We start from the raw sequence: 18,973 nt of genomic DNA, 5'->3' as shown, positions 1-18,973 counted from the left end.
ACGGAAAAAAAATTTGAAATCGTCAACGATGTGCGCCGCCGTGATAAGTTGCGTCAGATGCTTTTATCCACACGAAAATCTTTGACGAAAATTCAGTGGCCGTCGAGTCCAGAAAAACATATGAAACTCAACAAGAATGTATACATTTGAGATGCCATACTCGATTTTTCCACAATGCTCATGCTGGATTTTCATTACGGCTTTATCAAGTCGTTGAATGGTGATCGCGCTCATCTTCTCATGAACGACAATGATTCGCTCGTCCACGAGGTTCAGACGGAGGATCTTTATCAGGATATGTTCGACCAGAGGGAGCTTGTCGATTTAAGTCCGTTTTACTGCGCCGACAATAAAATGGTCACAGTAATGTTCAAAGACCAGTGTAACGGAACTTCCATGGCGGAGTTTATCGGTCTGCGTTCCAAAATGTACTGTATGTACTGTACACTGGCGCGGTGAAGAAAATGGCCAAATGAATTATAAAAACCGTCGTCAGTAAAATTTACACGATCGACCATTACAGGGAGGCACTGGCTGGTGGTCTCAAATATTATACGATGAGAACCTTCAAATCTGACAGAAACATGATCACCACGCTGCTTATCAGCAAAAAAGGTTTTTGCACCTATGATGATAAAAGATACTGCCCAGATGTCGTTTCAACCCTGGCGTTTGGACATTAAACATTAGTAAGAGGTTAGGTCCTGTGATGTAACCGTGTTTTCTCACTATCATATCATCATTTTTTTATTTAGTCTAGAACCAACATCGGCTTCATAAACTTGTTACAAACACATGGGTCTCAAACTTGGTCCAGAACCATCCATGGCCTAAACATAGTTTTCCTCTAAACTTGGTCAAGAACCCCTCATGACATAAACATACCATTGTTTCGTGCACTTGGTTCAGAGTCCACATTTTAATATATTACTTTCGCCTTCACCTCACTTCCTCCAACCACTAAGATTGAAAAGAAGAGAGAACACATATTTGGGTCAGGGACGATTATCAGTTTGGTCTGACTAGTACATGAAGAAATTGTTGAAATTAAGTGCGAAATACACCCTAAAGTCGTGGTTCAATCCTCATCAAAACAATATTTGGTATATTATCTTCTTTAAACTATGCTTCTTTCAAGAAAATCTAATGCTCAGTGAACATTATAGACACTCTGGTTTTGAAAAGTCCATTACTTGTGATAAATACGCACTGAATTTTGCAATTAATTGGACACAATATATCTAGGGCATGTAATAGTTTATTTGGAATGTTGTGGCTCAGTGATCTGAGAGCAACGAAAGAACTAGGCGGTTAGATTATTGGTTACCAATATAAGTTCTGCAACACCATCTGGATCCACACTTTCCGTACCCCATGCTGGTCAACAAAAACTGCTTTGTTCCAAGAGATGGATCTGTATCATCTGAGTTAAGGCTGCTATCTGCCCTAAATATATGACAAATACAAAAATTCATAACTATAACATGTCCTAACAAATCATGCCATTAAGCTAGCTTCATAACATATCATGTTTATTTGATTCTTCGCGTAATGATATCTTATCGTGATACTATATTATCGTGATATAATATTGTCGTGATATTATCTTATCGTCATGCCATCGTATCGTGATATTATAGTATCGAGATATAATCTTGTCGTCATATTATCTTATCGTTATGCTATCGTATCGTTATACTACGCAGACTAGAAATTTGATAAGATCAGCAATGAGCACAACTTTATGTTTTTATGCTTTCCTAATCTAGGCGATTGATTCAATCAATATAAGTGCATGCATTACTAAGACACCATTCAGAGCATCGATTGTTATGACATTGTCCAAGGTTTCATGATTGAAGAAATGAAAGTATGAAAACTGCATGCCAAAAACATATATAATCATAAAATAGACGCACCTCCTGCAATAAATTATAATCAAATCTCACACAAAGAAATCAAACTTAAGTTGAGGTAGTAAATGTGAAATATAGGCCATAGTGAGCTTTATGGGGCATTGGTGTAATACAAAGAGATGCATAAAATCATATAATTTAAAATACCTACGATCTGTATACATATTACCTGAAATGTTGTATTCCTACTACCTAGAATTTGTATACCTACTACCTAGAATTTAAATACCTATTTTCTATTACTTGGAATTTTTGTACCTAACACCTAGAATTTGTATACGTGAAAGACACAATTTGTAAACTTATTTCCTTGAATTTATTTATCTATTACCTATAATTCATTTACAAAGCACCTAGAATTTGTATAACTATTACCAAGAATCCGTATAACTAATACCTATAATTTGAATACCCTTTACCAAGACTTTGTATACCTCGTACCTAGAATTTGAACGCATACCTCTTAGATTTTGTATACCTACCACCTAGAATTTACATAATGTTTACCTAGAATTTTTGTTTACCTACAATTTGTATATCTAGTACCAAATATTTTGTATGCCTTCTACCCAGAATTTGTACACCTACTACCTTGTATTTGTATGCCTAGTAGGTAGAACTTATATACATTTCACCTAGAATTTGTATACCTAGTACCTAGAATTTTGCATAACTACTACCTAGAATTTTTATACCAACTACCTAGAATTTACATACTTACTACCCAGAATTTGTAGACATGGTACCTAGAATTCGTATACCTAGTGCACAGAATTTGTATACCTTGTGCCTAGAATTTGTATACCATGTACATAGAAATTGTATACCTAGTACATAGAATTTGCATACCTACCACCTAGAATTTGCATACCTACTACCTAAAGTTTGTGTACCTAGTACATAAAATTTGAATATCTGGTTCTTACAATTTTGTGTACCTACATCCTCGAATTTGTATAACTTCCACCGAGAATTTGTATATTCACTACCTAGAATTTGTATATCTAGTACGAATAACTTTTATATCTAGTACCTAGAATTTTTATACGTATCTCCAAGAATTTGAACAACTACTACTTAGAATTTGTATACATACTACTTAGAATTATACACCTACTACCAAGAACTTTTTACCTACTATCTACAATATTTTTCCTAGCGCCTAGACTTTGTTAACCTTGTACCTAGAATTTGTATACCATGTACCTAGAATGTTATATACCTACTACCCAGAAATTGTTTACCCAGTACCTAGAATTTGTATATCTAGTCCATATAATTCGTATACATGGTACCTTCAATTTGAATACCTAGTACCTAGAATTTTGCTTAACTACTGCGTAGAATTTATATCCCAACTACCTAAAATTCGTATACCTACTACCTATAATTTCTATACCTATTACCTAGAATTTGCATACCTTGTACTTCGAATTTGTATACCTAGTACCTATAATTGTTATAACTATTACTCATAATTTGCATACGTAACAGGTAGAATTTCTATACTTTGTACGTAGAATATTTAAATTTACTGCCTAGCATTTGCATACCTAGTACCTAGAATTTGTATATCTAGTACGTATAATTTGCATACCTACTACCTAGAATTTGTATATCTTGTACCTGGAATTTGTATGCCTCTTACTAGAATTTTGTATACTTACCACCTAGAATTGTTTTACCTAATACCTGGAATATGCATACTTAGCACTTTGAATTTGTATTCCGCATATTGTACCTAGAATTTATATACCTAATACCTAGAATTTCTATATTAACCACCTGGAATTTGTATACATTCAACCTAAAATTTGAATACCTAGTATTTAAAAATTTTGTATACCAATTACCTGGACTTTGTAAACCCCTAATGCCTAGGACTCGTAGGCCTTGTAACTAGAATTTGTATACTTATTAACTAGAATTTGCATACCTTGTACCTAGAATTTGTATACCATATGCCTAGCATTTATATCATCTAGAATATGTGTACCTAGTACGTAGAATTTGTATATCATATGCTTAGAATTTGTATACCTGGTAACTAGAATTTTATATACCTACTACCTAGACCTTGTATTCCAACTATCTGAAATTTGTATACCTACTACCTAGAATTTGTATACCTTGTACTTCGAATTTGCATACCTAGTACTCAGTATTTGTATACCGAGGAGGTACAATTTCTATACTTTGTACCTAGAAAAGTAAAACTTAGTGCCTAGAATTTGTATACCTAGTACCTTGAATTTGTATACATAGTAGGTAGAATTTGTATACCTACTTCATAGAATTTGTGTATCTCGTACCTGCAATATGTATACCTCTTACTTAGAATTTTGTATACTTATCACCTAGAATTTTTGTATCTACTGCATAGAATATGCATACCTAGCACTTTGAATTTGTATACTGTATATTGTTCCTATAATTTGTATACATAACACTTAGAATTTCTATACCTACTACCTAGAATTAGTATACCAAACACCTAGAATTTGTTTACTGTACTTTGTACCTAGAATTTGTATACCAAGTACCTAGAATTTCTCTACTAACTACCTATAATTTGTATACATAGAACCTAAAACTTGAATACCTAGTATTTATAATTTGTATACCAACTACCTAGAATTTTTATACCCATAATACCTAGGTCTCGTAGGCCTTGTACCTATAATTTGTATAACTAGTAACTAGAATTTGCATTCCTAGTACCTATAATTTATATACCTTGTACCGATAATTTGTATACCATTGTCACGTTTGCCTGCCCGCGATTACGTAAGTCAGGAACAATGGAATGGGTTAGCACCATGTATATGTAGACCCTGCGTCTATCGTAGCGATTCGTGTTGTACAAGAGCCCACATCGTTAGGTGTCAAAACTAACATGTAGACGTTGGAAACTTTGTTCTAGAACAAAGGACCCTCGATGCTGTTGTAAATCTCCCCGCTTTGACAGATGGCCTGAGGCTCGTCTGTTAAACTGAACCGACTGGGGTAAAATTGATATCCAATCGGAACTGAGGAAGGGTGGGGCCATCAATTCGAACCAGAATTTAACAGTCATTTGGGCTGGGAACGAATTAGTCATTGTGAAGCATCGTGCTGAGAAGTTGTAGCAATAACTCCGAGGAAGCCACTCGTGAATTGGCGGGAAAAGAAACCTTCGTACATTCAAGGACAGAAAGCTTCGTAAAGGAAGCTTTTGGGGACAGAACTACCGGGTAGTCAAGTCCCGAGTCTCAGAGAGACAGGATAGAACAAGGCAGTAGGCAGAGAACAAGCCTAGTTACTAGAGAAAAAGAGAGAGAAGGGGGAGGAGAAAAAGGAGACAAAAGGGGAAGAGGATAGGAAGAATCGCAGTACGGAGAACGCCGGAAGGAGGAAAGGGATTGGCAGAGTAGAGCACAGATGAATAGAAACCAAGTACAGGGGAAAGCCATCTCACACTATAATCACGTGATGAAATAGGTTGTTACATGGTCGAGAGGAAGAAGATTGGTTGAGAAATTAATATCGTTTAAATTGTATTAAATTGTTATTCTTTTGAATTTCACCTTTGTGTTCTTAATAATTTAATTGTCGGTATTGCTGACTGGGGCTCGGAGCTTTGCCTCTCTCTATCACTAATTTCACTTCCTACAAAAACTAGCCAGGGTGGGAATTCCATAGTAATTCAAATAAATATTGGGAGCACCCCACCCCAACTCATAACAGAACGTTCATAGAACCCCACAGTGGGGGCTTCGTCCGGGATATGAATTAGACAAAAGTATTATCTTTACGACCTAAAGTTTTATTTGTTAGGAAGTATTAGTGAACAGTGTGAGATATTTTCCATCCTGTGTATTTTGAATTTTTTTGATTTTTCATCTTGTGTATGTTATATTTTGATATTTGCATGCTTGGTAGATTTTTTATTACTTGCAGTAATTTTGAAGCAAATATCGAGCAAATTATCTTACCTGAGCGAAGTTAGTGGTGTTAACAGGTAAGTATTTGGTTAGAAACGTGTAACATCTGTCAATTGTTAGTGAGTCGAGACAAGGTATCACTTACTGTTAGTATATCATAAAATGGCTACAGAAAGACAGATGAATAAGGAGTACCGTGCCATAGGCTCGGAAGATCTCGGGTACGAGGGAGATCGCCTGGTAGCGTTTATAGAGGAAAGAATTAAGGAATGGAAGGCAGAAAAATCAGCGGACAGAGAGCTGGCCAAGATAGCAGCGGACAGAGAGCTGAAGCTGGCCAAGATAGCAGCGGACAGAGAAACACAGAAAGAGCTAGAGCTAGCCAGACTGGCTCACACTTTCGAAATGGAGAAGGTAAGGTTAGCGGCTAGGGACACCGATATGGACGACCCCAGTACGATTTCTGGAGGAAGCGTACGACCATTTATCGATCACCGAATGGTACAGATAAGTATGCCGCGGTTCAGTGACAAAGAAGAGTCCATTGACGATTTCCTCGTGCAATTTGAGAAACTCGCGGCCGCTCATAAAATTCGATCGCAGCATTGGGCGATTAATGTCTCAGCCTTTTTGCAAGGTGCAGCTCGGGAAGATTAACACAGCTTAGCTGCAGATGATGCTGACGACTACGACGCACTCAAGAAGGCCCTCCTTTGCCATTATCGGCTAACCGCCGATACGTACCGTAAACTATTTCGGGATTCGACGAAAAAGACAACGGAAACGCACTCTCAATTCCACACCCGTTCTCGAGGGTTATTTGAGAAGTGGATGAAGATGGCCGACGTCGAACGATCGTACAACGGGCTACGCGAGGTCATACTCAAGGAGCATGTCCTGTGTACTTACCGTCGCGAGTTGACAGTCTTTCTAGCAGAGAGAGAGAGAACACCGGACGCTCGAAGAGAGATCTCTAGCATGGCGGAGAGATACAAGCAGGCTCACTCAAAGAGTGGAGGTTCCGGAGGTGCGGACCGACCCCTACCCACTGAGTTGCGCCGGATGGGTGAGGGAGAGCCGGCTGTCCGTAACCGTCAGAGCGACGGGAAGGTCCTAGGGGGATCCACAGGCAAGGATGCTACCCATAGACCAGGACAGGCCTCACCCACGAGAACGGGCCTTGCAGGTCTGCGAGGGTCGCCGACGTGTGACAACTGCAAACTCCCGAGGAATTTTGCCAGGGACTGTCCCAATGGCAGGCAGACCCAGGTGAATGCCGTAGCTAGAAAGGAGTGCGCGCCGGAAGCAAGCTGTAAACCAGCAAACCTTGCGTCTGCTACTGTCAACGGAGAAGGTGCCACCATCTTGTATGACACTGGGTGTAGCGTTCCCGTCCTTGTCGACAAGAAGTACGTTAAGCCCGAGGATTATACAGGGGAGGTAATCGAAGTTCAGTACGCGAACAGCGCGCGTGACTCATTGGCAGTGGCTGTCATCGACCTCGATTCGCCGTACATGAAGTTGAAAATTGAACCTGCGTGCTTGGCTGGATTATCACATGACGTCATACTGGGATGTCGTTATGTGTTGCCACAACTGAATCCCGAAACCTGCACACCGATGCCGGTGAGTGCTATGGAAACCAGGTCCAAGAGTCGACAGACGAAAGCGATGCCGATAGAAGTTACGTCGACACCAGTCAGTAACGTTCTTCCAGCCAAATTGAGGAAGCTGAAGCAGGAGGACGCAACTATGGCGCAGTTGCACAAATACGCTGCAGAAGGAACGGAGAAAGAAACTCCGAATGGCGCGGTGAAGTTTGCGTACAAGAAGGGGATCTTGTATCGCCACGCCAGGAAAGGCAGCGAACACTTTAAGCACGTCGTCGTGCCGAAAGAGAAGCGAGGGGAAGTGTTAAAACTCGCGCACGAAAGTCTCATGGGATGACACATGGGAATTGCTAAGACGCGTGACCGTCTTATCAAAGAATTCTACTAGCCAGGGGTCCAGTGAGATGTCAAGTGGTTCTGTCTCTCCTGTGACAAGTGTCAGAGAATGGCACCGAAAACGGATCATCGACCCGTCCCTTTGGGGAGTACCCCCCTTATCGATGAACCATTTCGACGCGTCGCGATGGACTTAATCGGACAGATAAATTCCGCGTCGTCGAACGGAAATTGTTATATTCTAACGGTCGTAGATTACGCTACCCGCTACCCGGAGATCGTCGCGTTGCGTAATATTGATTCGGAAACCGTCGCGGAAGCGCTGTTTGGAATTTGTTCAAGAGTCGGAGTGCCCGACTAGATCCTGACCGATCAAGGGACACAATTCATGAGTCGCGTGATGGCAGAGGTAGACCGACTGATGTCGATTAAACACCTTACGACTACACCTTATCACCTTCAATGTAACGGACTGGTCGAACGGTTTAACGGGACATTGAAGAACACGCTTAAGAAGCTGTGCGAAGGCCGCCCCCAAGGATTGGGATCGGTACATTCCTGCAATGCTTTTCGCATATCGGGAAGTACCCCAAGCGAGTTTAGGATTTTCTCCCTTTGAACTCTTGTACGGGAGGACTGTATGTGACCCTATCGCCGTACTGAGACAGCTGTGGACGGACGATCACGCTGTCGAAGAGGTACGTACTACCTATCAGTACGTCGCGGCTTTGCGAAACAAATTGGAGGACATTTGTTCCCTCGCACAGGAGAACCTCAAGCGAGCGAAGGCGCGTCAGGCGAAGAATTATAACAAGCGCGCAAAACCACGCTAGTATGAGGTAGGGGACAAGGTGTTGTTACTGTTGCCCCAAGAACACAAGTTGCAAGTTTCTTGGAGAGGTCCGTACGTCATAACCGGGAAAGTCGGAGGTCAAACCTATCGGATACGACTACCGACTAAGGAGAAGCTATACCATGCCAATCTCCTTAAGCGATACCGGGAAAGAGAGGGCGTCAGCTATTTTGTCGTCGCCACGATCGTCAACGAGGACGCCGAAGGCGATATGGAAGGAGCGAATACTGTCCCGAGCTGTCCGTTAACGAGGACTGAGACACCCTCGGACGTGGAGTGTGACACCATGTTGACTGCCGGACAGCGTGAAGAGATATAGACGTTGCTGGCCGGGTATTCCGATGTGCTTACGGAAATACCCGGGAGAACGTCACTTGTCGAGTTGGGGTTAAAGCTGGTGGACGACCGGTCAGTGCAGCGGAAACCCTACTCCTTGCCCCACACGAAACAACAAGTCGTAAGGGAAGAGATCGAGCAGATGATTTATTGACCATATTCAATGAAATATATGTATCATTTCTAATTAAAGAATGTAGGGGTGCTTGAGTGTGTACGTGCGGATTGTGTGCAGTGATGGATTTATGGTCCCGCTTCTAGCCACTGTCAGAGTTCCCCCTCCCCCAGCCTTGACACTAGAGCCCTGAAAGGCTTGTTGCGCTCATAAATAATCGAAACATTTAACCAGAACCTTTCTTGACAAAATAAATAATTCTTGAAAAAAGTCAGGTTTGCATACTTTAAAATTTGCCACGCCAGAATTTTACCACCTTAAGCAGCTGCCTTGTCGTAGGAATGAAAAATATGTGTGTGTGTGTGTGTGTGTGTGTGTGTGTGTGTGTGAGAGAGAGAGAGAGAGAGAGAGAGAGAGAGAGAAACGGTTAAGCCATACTTCTTTATTTATATATATCAAAATATTTACCTAATCACTTTAATATTTTTATCGATTTATATTATCTCTGAATGCATGAAAGTACTGGATGTCATCAGACCGTCGTTTCTAATTATTTAAACTGGAATAAAAATGTGAAGTTGATGCAATGTTTTGCATCATCTAGAAGCTCTTGAAAGTATTTGATATTCAGCACAAGGCTAAGACAACGTGAAAAATGCAAATTTTAGAATCAGTTATGTTTCTCTTAGAATACCTACCCGATCACATAAACGTTAGGAATATAAGCCATATTACCTCCCGAATTCAGCCCTCCCAAAGACAAACATGTCTCTTTTCTGTCTATATTTTATAAAAAAAAGACAATAACTCTTGTCCATTATCTCCAGTGCCGCCTACAGGTGGTGCTAGTTTTAAGCAGTAATCGTTTAACAGGATGCTTGACTTGCATGGGGGATGGGAGGGTATTAAAGAAATGTGACCGGTTAAATATTCTAGGAGAAACATAATTTGCCAAAATATTTCTTGCTCTTCGAATACCTTCCTAGATCACACTAACGTTAGAAGAATAGGTAATAGGCGGAGGAAAAGTTAAGCATCCTACCTATACCTCGATTAACCTCTGAGAGAAAAGGATTGGATCCCCGTATGAAGGTTAACCCACTCTCCACACTTGCGAACAGCACAGAGGTGACGTTTTAAGTCTGGGAAGAAGAAAAACGAGATCGTCTTCCCATTTCCGTGAGACTCCAGCGAAAGTTTCACAGAGTACCCATCCAGAGGTTGTGCTAATGTCAACTGGGTCTGGTAACCGCCTTTACGACTGAGACTGGGTCTACCAGATCCACAGTTTCTTGCTATGGAGCTAATTCTCGTAGATAAAACTCAACTTTGCGCATGCCAACCAATAGCCTAGATAATGTCTTTGATAGAGATATGTCGGTCAAGACATGCAGATATTATTCTTATCCCAAGAACAAAGATCACCATGAGGCGACTCTGTTCTATTGATATTCCGTGCATATTGCCCAATTCAACCATGATGAGAGTGCTTGAGTGGTTATGCCTTCTTTCCAGGGTTTAACTGATAGAAAGTGATGTCTTTCAGCTCCACAACCTGATTCAGACCTCTTCAGATTAAGTTTAAGCAAACGTAACAGGTCCTGTTTGACTGACTCTTGGGTTGTGCCAATACAGGAGAGAGGTCGTATTATGACTTTTTAATTACCCACTGACGACACCCAATTCCTGGCGAGAAACCCTGGTTGTGTTATAAGGACCACAGAGCCATCTGATCGAAACTGAAGTCTGGGTCAATAGAGAGATCATCCAATTCACTGACTCTAAAAGCCGAGGCGAACAATGCCAGGTTTTGTATTTAAGGAGCAAGTACTTTAGGCCTATTAAGTCAAAATTGGAACAGAAGTTAGAGAGGTCTTTGTTATGACCAAGATCCTCCTTTACCACGACGAGACGTTTGTTTAATAGTAATCGGAGCCAGCCTTTTCTCCTCGAATTGAGAAAGAAAAACGTCAGCTGCTTGTGCGACAATGGCACTCAAATGGTCGATGTGTTTCGCATTGTATAAAAAAAGAAAAGAAGTTAAAACGTGGTCCATTTCAGTGCCACTGTAGCACAAGCAGCTGACTGTTTTTTTTTTTCCAGTTCGCTTTTTAACTTTGTTCAAATGGTAATAAATCTTACCCATTACCTACCCTTGGCACCGACAGGCATTGCAAGTTGTTAGGCTCAGCGATATACTATACTACAAGATTTCACTGGCGCATCCAGAGAAGATGATAGGCTGTGTTGATTGTTTTAACTGGGTTAGGTGGTCATCTGGGCAGACGCCACACGAACAATTAAATTCAGTGTTTGCTTCAGCTAACCGAAATCTAAATAAAAACCCAAGAAGGTTGACTCTGTATGAAAGCCAACAGATTCTACTATATCTTGGAAACATCTTGAGCCATAATCTTCATGAGGCGACTCTGATCTTGTGGGACATCCGAGTATGCCGAGCGCATGACCCATTCCAGTCACGAAGCAAGGATTTGAGGGGTGTTATACTGTTTCCCGGCTTTGACCAGGAAAAAGAGGCGCTTGAGTGTGCCACGACTCGTCTTTGTGTGTTTCAAGTAGTGCTTACGTGCGTAAACAGGATCTTGCATGGCCGCTGTTCTTGATCTGTTTATTGGAAGAGAGCTATTCTATTTTTGGCTACAAAGCTTGGTTTTGTAAAGATGAACACCGAAGCGTCCAATCTGAATTGATGATAATTTGGGTCGACGGAAAGGGCATGTAATTCGCTCACATTAAATGCTGAAGCTCAAGGTATCAGAAAACATGTTTTGTATGATAGTAGCTTTAACGACGTGTGGGTTAAAAACTTGAATTATTAGAACTGAGACCCGTTAAAACCCAAGACAGATTGATTCCGATTTGGAGTTGAGAATTTTGTTCAACTGAGATCAAAATTGTCCAAAAGATCCGATAGATCTTTATCATGCCAGACATCACGCATACCATGATGGCAGAACGTGTCTGATATCATGGAGCGGTTGCCTTAGATAGTAATGGGGTCAACTATTTCTCCTGGAAGAGCGATAGACAAAATTCTCCCAGTTGAGGGATAGAGTCACTCAGATGGACAATGTTTTTGATATGGCACCAGTCCCTGAAAACACGCCACATTCCCTGGTAAGCCTTCAGAGGTGAGTGCCTTCATGTTCTCGAGATTCTCTCCACAATCGAAGGTTTAAATTATTTGTCTCGCAAGGCTATTCGGACAAGAGGCAAAGCGTGAAGAAGAAGGCGGTCTGGGTAGTTAAGGAGCACCAGTGGCCGCAGATGCTTGAGGAGATTCGGGTTGGATGGAATCTTCCGAGGCAAATCTATCGCTAGATCGAATAGATCGGTAACCCAGGACTTGACTTGTCACATCTGATAGGAGATTTCAGAATCATTTTGCATTTCTTACCCCGTAACTTCTGGATTATTCTTTATACCATGGTATGGTAGGCAAATGCCCACAACTCCTCGTAAATGTTTGACAGAGCATCCACAGCCCAAGCTTCTGGGTCTAAAATTGGAGAGACAAAGGTCGGAAAATTTTGATTTTCCCATACAGCAAACAGATCGTTCATTGGACGCCCTAAAGTGCGCAGATCCGAATAAAGACCGACTGATGGATAGACCATTTCTGGTTCATAATTTGACCTTTCCTGGATAGAGTGTGGAGCAAGACACTGAGTCCTCTTGGAATGTGTCTGATTTGTACGTTGATATGGAGGTTGTCGCAACAACGTAGAAAATGTCAAATCAGAGCATACAGGTCGGGTGATTTGGTGCCCCGAGACCTTGACCCTGTATGCCAGTGTAGAAGAGGGGTGGGGTTTGGGGCGGATATTCTGAGCTCGGCAACTTCCCTTAAATCCTCTATTGCCGCCTTAAAGCTGTATTTATGTTGGGATTTGAACACGGACTATCATCAGGTTTATCCCCACATTCAGTGTGCGGAATGTCCTGGTCGGCATCGACATCGATATCTGTATAATACATTCCAGGAGGCATAGACGAGGCGTGGCCGTGGTCTCTAAGACTGTCACGGTACCATCATAGAGGGTAAGCTGTTAGTAAACATTACTTAGTCGTGGAATAGGTACATACGACTTGTGGAAATCAAACCAGTCAGTACGGTTGTCGGGCGTACGGTCGGCAGTGTAGGCGAATGTACTGCCTGAAAAGGCGAACGAACGGATCTTTCATAAAGATCCCCGATAATTTTAACGTTCTCATGGCTCAGGTTGACGAGGAATTAAACGATATGTAAAGGAAGCAATACATTCACTGAATTGTATGGATCGAGAGCTGGACTACTGAACGGTACGGTAGGTAGCGGAGATGGCACAAAAACGTAGGTGAGGATAGAAGGCATGTCTCATTAAAGTTATTTATAAACCTCACGCTCCCTGATTTATAGGCCCGAAAGCCATGTTCGACATGCGGAGGAAAGTGTGTGACTTACGCCCCCCTCGGATGCCGATAACTGGGTGCAATCTTCCCCACAATATATAACTTCTCTACTAAAAAAGATGAAGCCTTAAGATCGGGGAGATATTGGTGAGACTAATAAACAATATTGCTGCATGTCATACCAAACGTCGCACCTGTAACTCCCGATACATTGTAGAACGGTGATGTCGCAGCTTCCTCTCCATTTCCCAGATGTAACAGCGTCGCCCATCAGGCTTGCCAAAGACTCATTGTAAGGGGAATGTTAACCATATTGGTACTTTTATTTCCTACTTCTCTCAATGTTTCTTGCGGTTTTCCTTAGAATCGTCTACTATGTATTCCCCGACTAAGTGGGAATACATAGTAGACGATTTGCACACGTGAGACAAGAGTCATGAGACTTTTCGCCATTCTTGCATTTATCTTACATAGTCGTCATAGTTAAGTCTGAAACGACAAAGTAAGAAAAGAAAAGAAAACAGAGATGCATAATTAACTGCTTTACGCACTCCAGAGACAGCCGCTAGTCAAGGGGTGATAAATAAATTGACACTGTGCGCGAACACGAACTTCAAGACGTTCATTTACAATCTATCCGTGTACAGCAATGTGGTCAGAGAAAGCATAAACTAAGTCCGCATATGTGAAAAAATAAAGTAATTATAGTTACAATTTTTTTAATACTACCTGTAGAATAATCCTTAATACAACCGAAAAGAACAAACTCCTCAATGGATGTAATGGATGTAATGAAAAGCAACACAAATTTCCATTGGATGTTGGGTAGTGATGTGAACTATGTTTTCAGCTCACCTGGGAAAGATTAAAACTGGCGCCACCTGTGGGCGGCAAGGGGAGGTAATTTTGCAAGATTTATTGCCCCTTGTCTATATAGTATAGACAGGAAAGACGGCAGGGCTTATATGCCTAACATTAATGTGATTGGGGAATGTATTCAGAGGAAAAGATGCATCATTAATTTGTGTTTTAACACTCCCTTCTGTGCATAGGTTCATCACACAGCGGAATAAACTGCATTGCATACACACAGACAAAAACACGAACACAAACACTTCATAAATTCTCTCAACACCAGGATTAAGTTAAGTCAAGAACTATGTATGACTCATGTCTCCAATTATTAGGTTCATATCCTTTTGAACAAACACTAAGTCGTTTTTATCTTCCTATTTATTGATTCCACTAAGCTCAACAAATTCTGAAAATTTTAGTACAAGACTTAAACTATAAAAGTGCTATTTATGTTGTAAAACGCGTATTGCATCCACTGATTAATGCTATCAAAATAATTAAATGATAATGAAGTTTGATCGAACTAGGCACATATGTATATAAACATGTCATCTGGATTTCACTTGCCTACGTCAGAAAGCGGTGGCATATTCATTGGATCTAACCTATACGTACGTCCGGACTTGTGCAAGTCTGTCTGTCTGGAGAAGAACTTTTAGCCATACTGGTTAATAACCATTCGATGTATATGAGTGAATTTTTGCTTTTTGCTTGCATTATGTTGATGAGCCGATTAGATTTTCAGGTCACTAGAGCAATCTTTATTTTATGTTATTTTAAAACTATTTGGAATTGGACTTTTTTGTTTACAACTAAAACATTATTAGCAATAGGAAATATAAAGCGCTTGAAGTAGAACAATTCCATTTAATAGCATATTTCTATTTTATATAGATGACCTAATCAAATAATCTAAAAATTCCATTTTTATTTATTTAATGACACATTTTTGAACTTTCTGGACTTCTATTTATTGAACGAAAACCTTGTTAGAACGATTCAGCAAATAGCACATAAGGTTGAAAAATGAAAATAAATGCCCCGCTTTTTCATATTTCTCTCTGAAAAAGCCGATACTGTAAATAGATAAAAAGATAAGTAAACAAATTAGTGAAAGTAGCGATTCTACTCTTCCTGCACAATAGATCTAGAAACATATAAGCTCCTAGGAAAAAATAATCGTTTCAATATTTTCTATATTTTTACCAGCATTTAAACCCCACAAAGTGTGTACATTTTTCCATTGATTGAGTATTATTGTGTTTGTTTGGATATCATACAATTTCATTTTTTCCTTCTTTTTTCTTTCTTTCGTTTTTGTTTTGGCTATGTTATGTATATTTGATTTAATTCAATTGTTTGTTAGTTTTAATTTTTTTATATTCCACTACATGCTATTGTAATATAACTTCATTTACTGGTATAGATTTCAGTTGTGACTGAATTTTTTTCAAAGTAAACAACTAACAAGAGAAACTTTGCATCTATCACCGACCTAGTTCCTGACCTTGATTCAGAACCAGTAAAAGTTGTAGTAAACAATTTTCAAAAAAAATCTTTCTCAGAGTAAGATTCATAAAATGGATTAGAGGCCATACTTGGAGTACGTGACAAATAACATGTGTTTATTGTTAAAAACCTTTGGTTTTCCTTGAAGGATAAACTCTTGACCTCCATCCGGGAATCTGTTTGCGTTGTAGTTAGATTTATTAATAATGTTTTGAGAAAAAATTGTCATTCTTGCCTTAACACTTTAAAGTGTTTTATGTTGCGACCAGTTTTGGTATAATATTTTATTTTCTTCAAATTATTTGGATTTCAAGGTTGTTTTCCCTGGAAATGCTAGTGCTCTAAATTAATTCTTGGACAAAGAAATTTATCGAAATTTACACAGAATTCAAAAACTGTAATTTTATTTTCTGTGATTCAACAAAGAACTGTTGACACGTCAGTACGACGCTGATCACAGCATACGTCATCACCTTCTATTTTGGATTTCATCGGGATTCGAACTCAGTTTCATTAGGACTTATATTTTTTAATTCTTGGATTATATTTGGATTTGATTCGTAACACCGTAGGTTCTTTTTCTCACTTTTACCTTGTTTTTCTAGGGAAAAAAAATTGTTAAATTTTACAAATTTTTTATCTTCACCTTTTTCTTGTAACAGCCTAAACACGTAACAGTTAATATTTATCTGTGTAAACCAGCGCACTTGAAGGAAAGTTGATAATAAGATCCGATGCCTCATTACAGCTCCATGAATTAAGGAAAGGGTCAAAAGCTACTGTTTTGAGATGTCTGAATGCCCTGTTTGAAAAAACGTACGATCTAATTTTAAAAGACACACTTTTATTCATTTAATATGCTAAGCATATAATAATTATTATTAGAAACAATATTCTTTTGCAGACAGCTACAAACTCGAAATATAGGCATGACAATACTGTATTTAATCTTTAAATATAACTGAAATTATGAACACAGTTTCATCTGTTCGTATGGCTGCTAGTTTCCGACACTGTTTGAATATTACCAGAAATGTGTGTGCTCGAGTGAACAGGCATCTGTATACATTTGGACATTAGTATTTTAACTGGTTTAAAATTATTTCAACTAATGATACCATACACATTCCACTCTATAGTCAAATTTTGCCTTGTGTATACAGAGACAGCTTGTAATTTGCTATAAAAAATATTTTCCCAGTTTTTCTTAGGTAAAGCAATGTTTCTAAGTCACAATATTTACAGTTTTGATTAATTATTGTCCAAATGTCTGATTCCAATATGAGGAACACAAATATATGTGCACCGTCTATTAATCTCACAATGTAATCATAATAAACTAATGGGAATAGTAAATTTGTCACTGTATTGAATCAGTTTGTCAAAATGCTACAGTTGGAACTATACCTTGTACAGATCTTGTAGATATTATGCAAGATTTCTTTTCCCAATTTAAATGTTCTTCATTAACCCAGATGTCCCTTTATTATTACCCTGCCGTTTTAGCTGACGATCATTTTGTATCTAACGACGGAGGAGTCGGCATGAAAGAATGGTTATATTAGCCATTATTAAAACACCTGTTAATCGCTGTCGTTTTTAGGATACGACTTTCTGATTATGATGATAACGCTTATGATTGATATATATATATATATATATATATATATATATATATATATATATATATATATATATATATATATATATATATATATATATATATATATATATATATATATATATATATATATATATATATATATATAGATATATATATATATATATATATATATATATATATATACATCTACATATACATATATATACATATATATACATATACATATATATACATATACATATATATACATATACATATATATATATATATATATATATATATATATATATATATATATATATATATATATATATATATATATATATATATATATATATATATATATATATATATATATATATATATATATATATATATATATATTGCAATGCCAGGGAGCGTAATCAAAAGAACCCTCTCTATGACCTATGACAGATTAATTCTGATACAAGTTCTCTCGACGCACATTTTGTAAAATATGGAGCATACAACTAATTTCAGCTAAATAGGTCTGGTGTTTCTCAATGTCAATAGATACTACTACAGTTAATGGCTTCATAGTTACAGCCAAGACATTAGAAGAGAGTAACCTTGAGATGACCCTTACCTTACCTTTACAGATTGTATCTTGATAGTAGTACAAAACACATCATCCAAAATATTTCATTTTTCTACTGAAACAACTTATGAAGTACAGCCCAACCACAAAAAAATATTGACCTTGAAAATTGGACCATGACCTTGGGTCATAATGCATGAATATTATCTTCAGAAATCTGAGCCCAGACACAAAAATAGAAAATATTTGTATATGATAATACCATTAAAATCAATAACACGTTTGATTAATTTGCTTTATAGTTACAGTGCTAATAAACAAAGGTGCGTAGGCATCGCACATGACTGATCTTGCTGACAGTATCATTCTATTGATACAAATAAGAGGTCAATGTTGAACACACAAGATACAAATTTACAATGTGAAACAGTTCATTCCATTATCCGCAACCGGTAAAATGATCTTCTAAAACAAACAAAAGATGTAAAGGGCATGACATTTTCCATACATGAAATCATATACAAAATTGGTGATTCTGATTTCAAGTTCCAGGATTTTAATTATATCCCCCAGAAACGGAGGTTTGTAATTAAACATTATCGAAAACGTCATTTTGTTATTCTCAGTTATGTATAGCATATTTTCTACCAGTTGGAACAAAAAGAAAAGAAACAGAACATGGTAAAGTTACCATATTAATGTACTTGTAAGAAGATTAAAAAGCTTCTCTCCTAATCATGTGACGACGTAGTGTAGGGTCAATACTACTGTACAATGTAAACTGACAGGAACGTTGTTTTTCATTAACGCAACATTTGTAGGTGATACTTTACTAAAGGAATATCAATTGTGCTTGTAATGCTCCATAACAAGTCTTTTCACTTTAGAAATAAGTACGGTGAATAAAAGCAGACGTCTGCTTGT

At 38.5% G+C, this 18,973-nt stretch overlaps 1 protein-coding gene across 3 annotated transcripts in view; it reads right to left on the bottom strand.

The window, feature by feature from the left end:
* The window catches only part of LOC149774887 (uncharacterized), a 59,298-nt gene that overhangs the window by 24,611 nt on the left and 15,714 nt on the right, over positions 1–18,973 (bottom strand). For 2 of the 3 annotated variants that reach the window (XM_089944634.1, XM_089944636.1), the window contains exon 2: positions 1,328–1,446. In XM_089944634.1, coding sequence (XP_089800760.1) covers positions 1,328–1,376 — 49 coding nt within the window. In that variant the 5' untranslated portion in view covers positions 1,377–1,446. Of the gene's footprint in view, positions 1–1,327; positions 1,447–13,696; positions 13,935–18,973 lie in introns of those variants that run through there. The other variant, XM_089944633.1, reaches the window with a different exon arrangement.

The sequence above is a fragment of the Sinohyriopsis cumingii genome, unplaced genomic scaffold, assembly GCF_028554795.1.
Source record: "Sinohyriopsis cumingii isolate HCF-2022 unplaced genomic scaffold, ASM2855479v2 utg000088l, whole genome shotgun sequence".
NCBI classification, from domain to species: domain Eukaryota; kingdom Metazoa; phylum Mollusca; class Bivalvia; order Unionida; family Unionidae; genus Sinohyriopsis; species Sinohyriopsis cumingii.
This window is presented reverse-complemented; position numbering and strand designations above follow the sequence as displayed.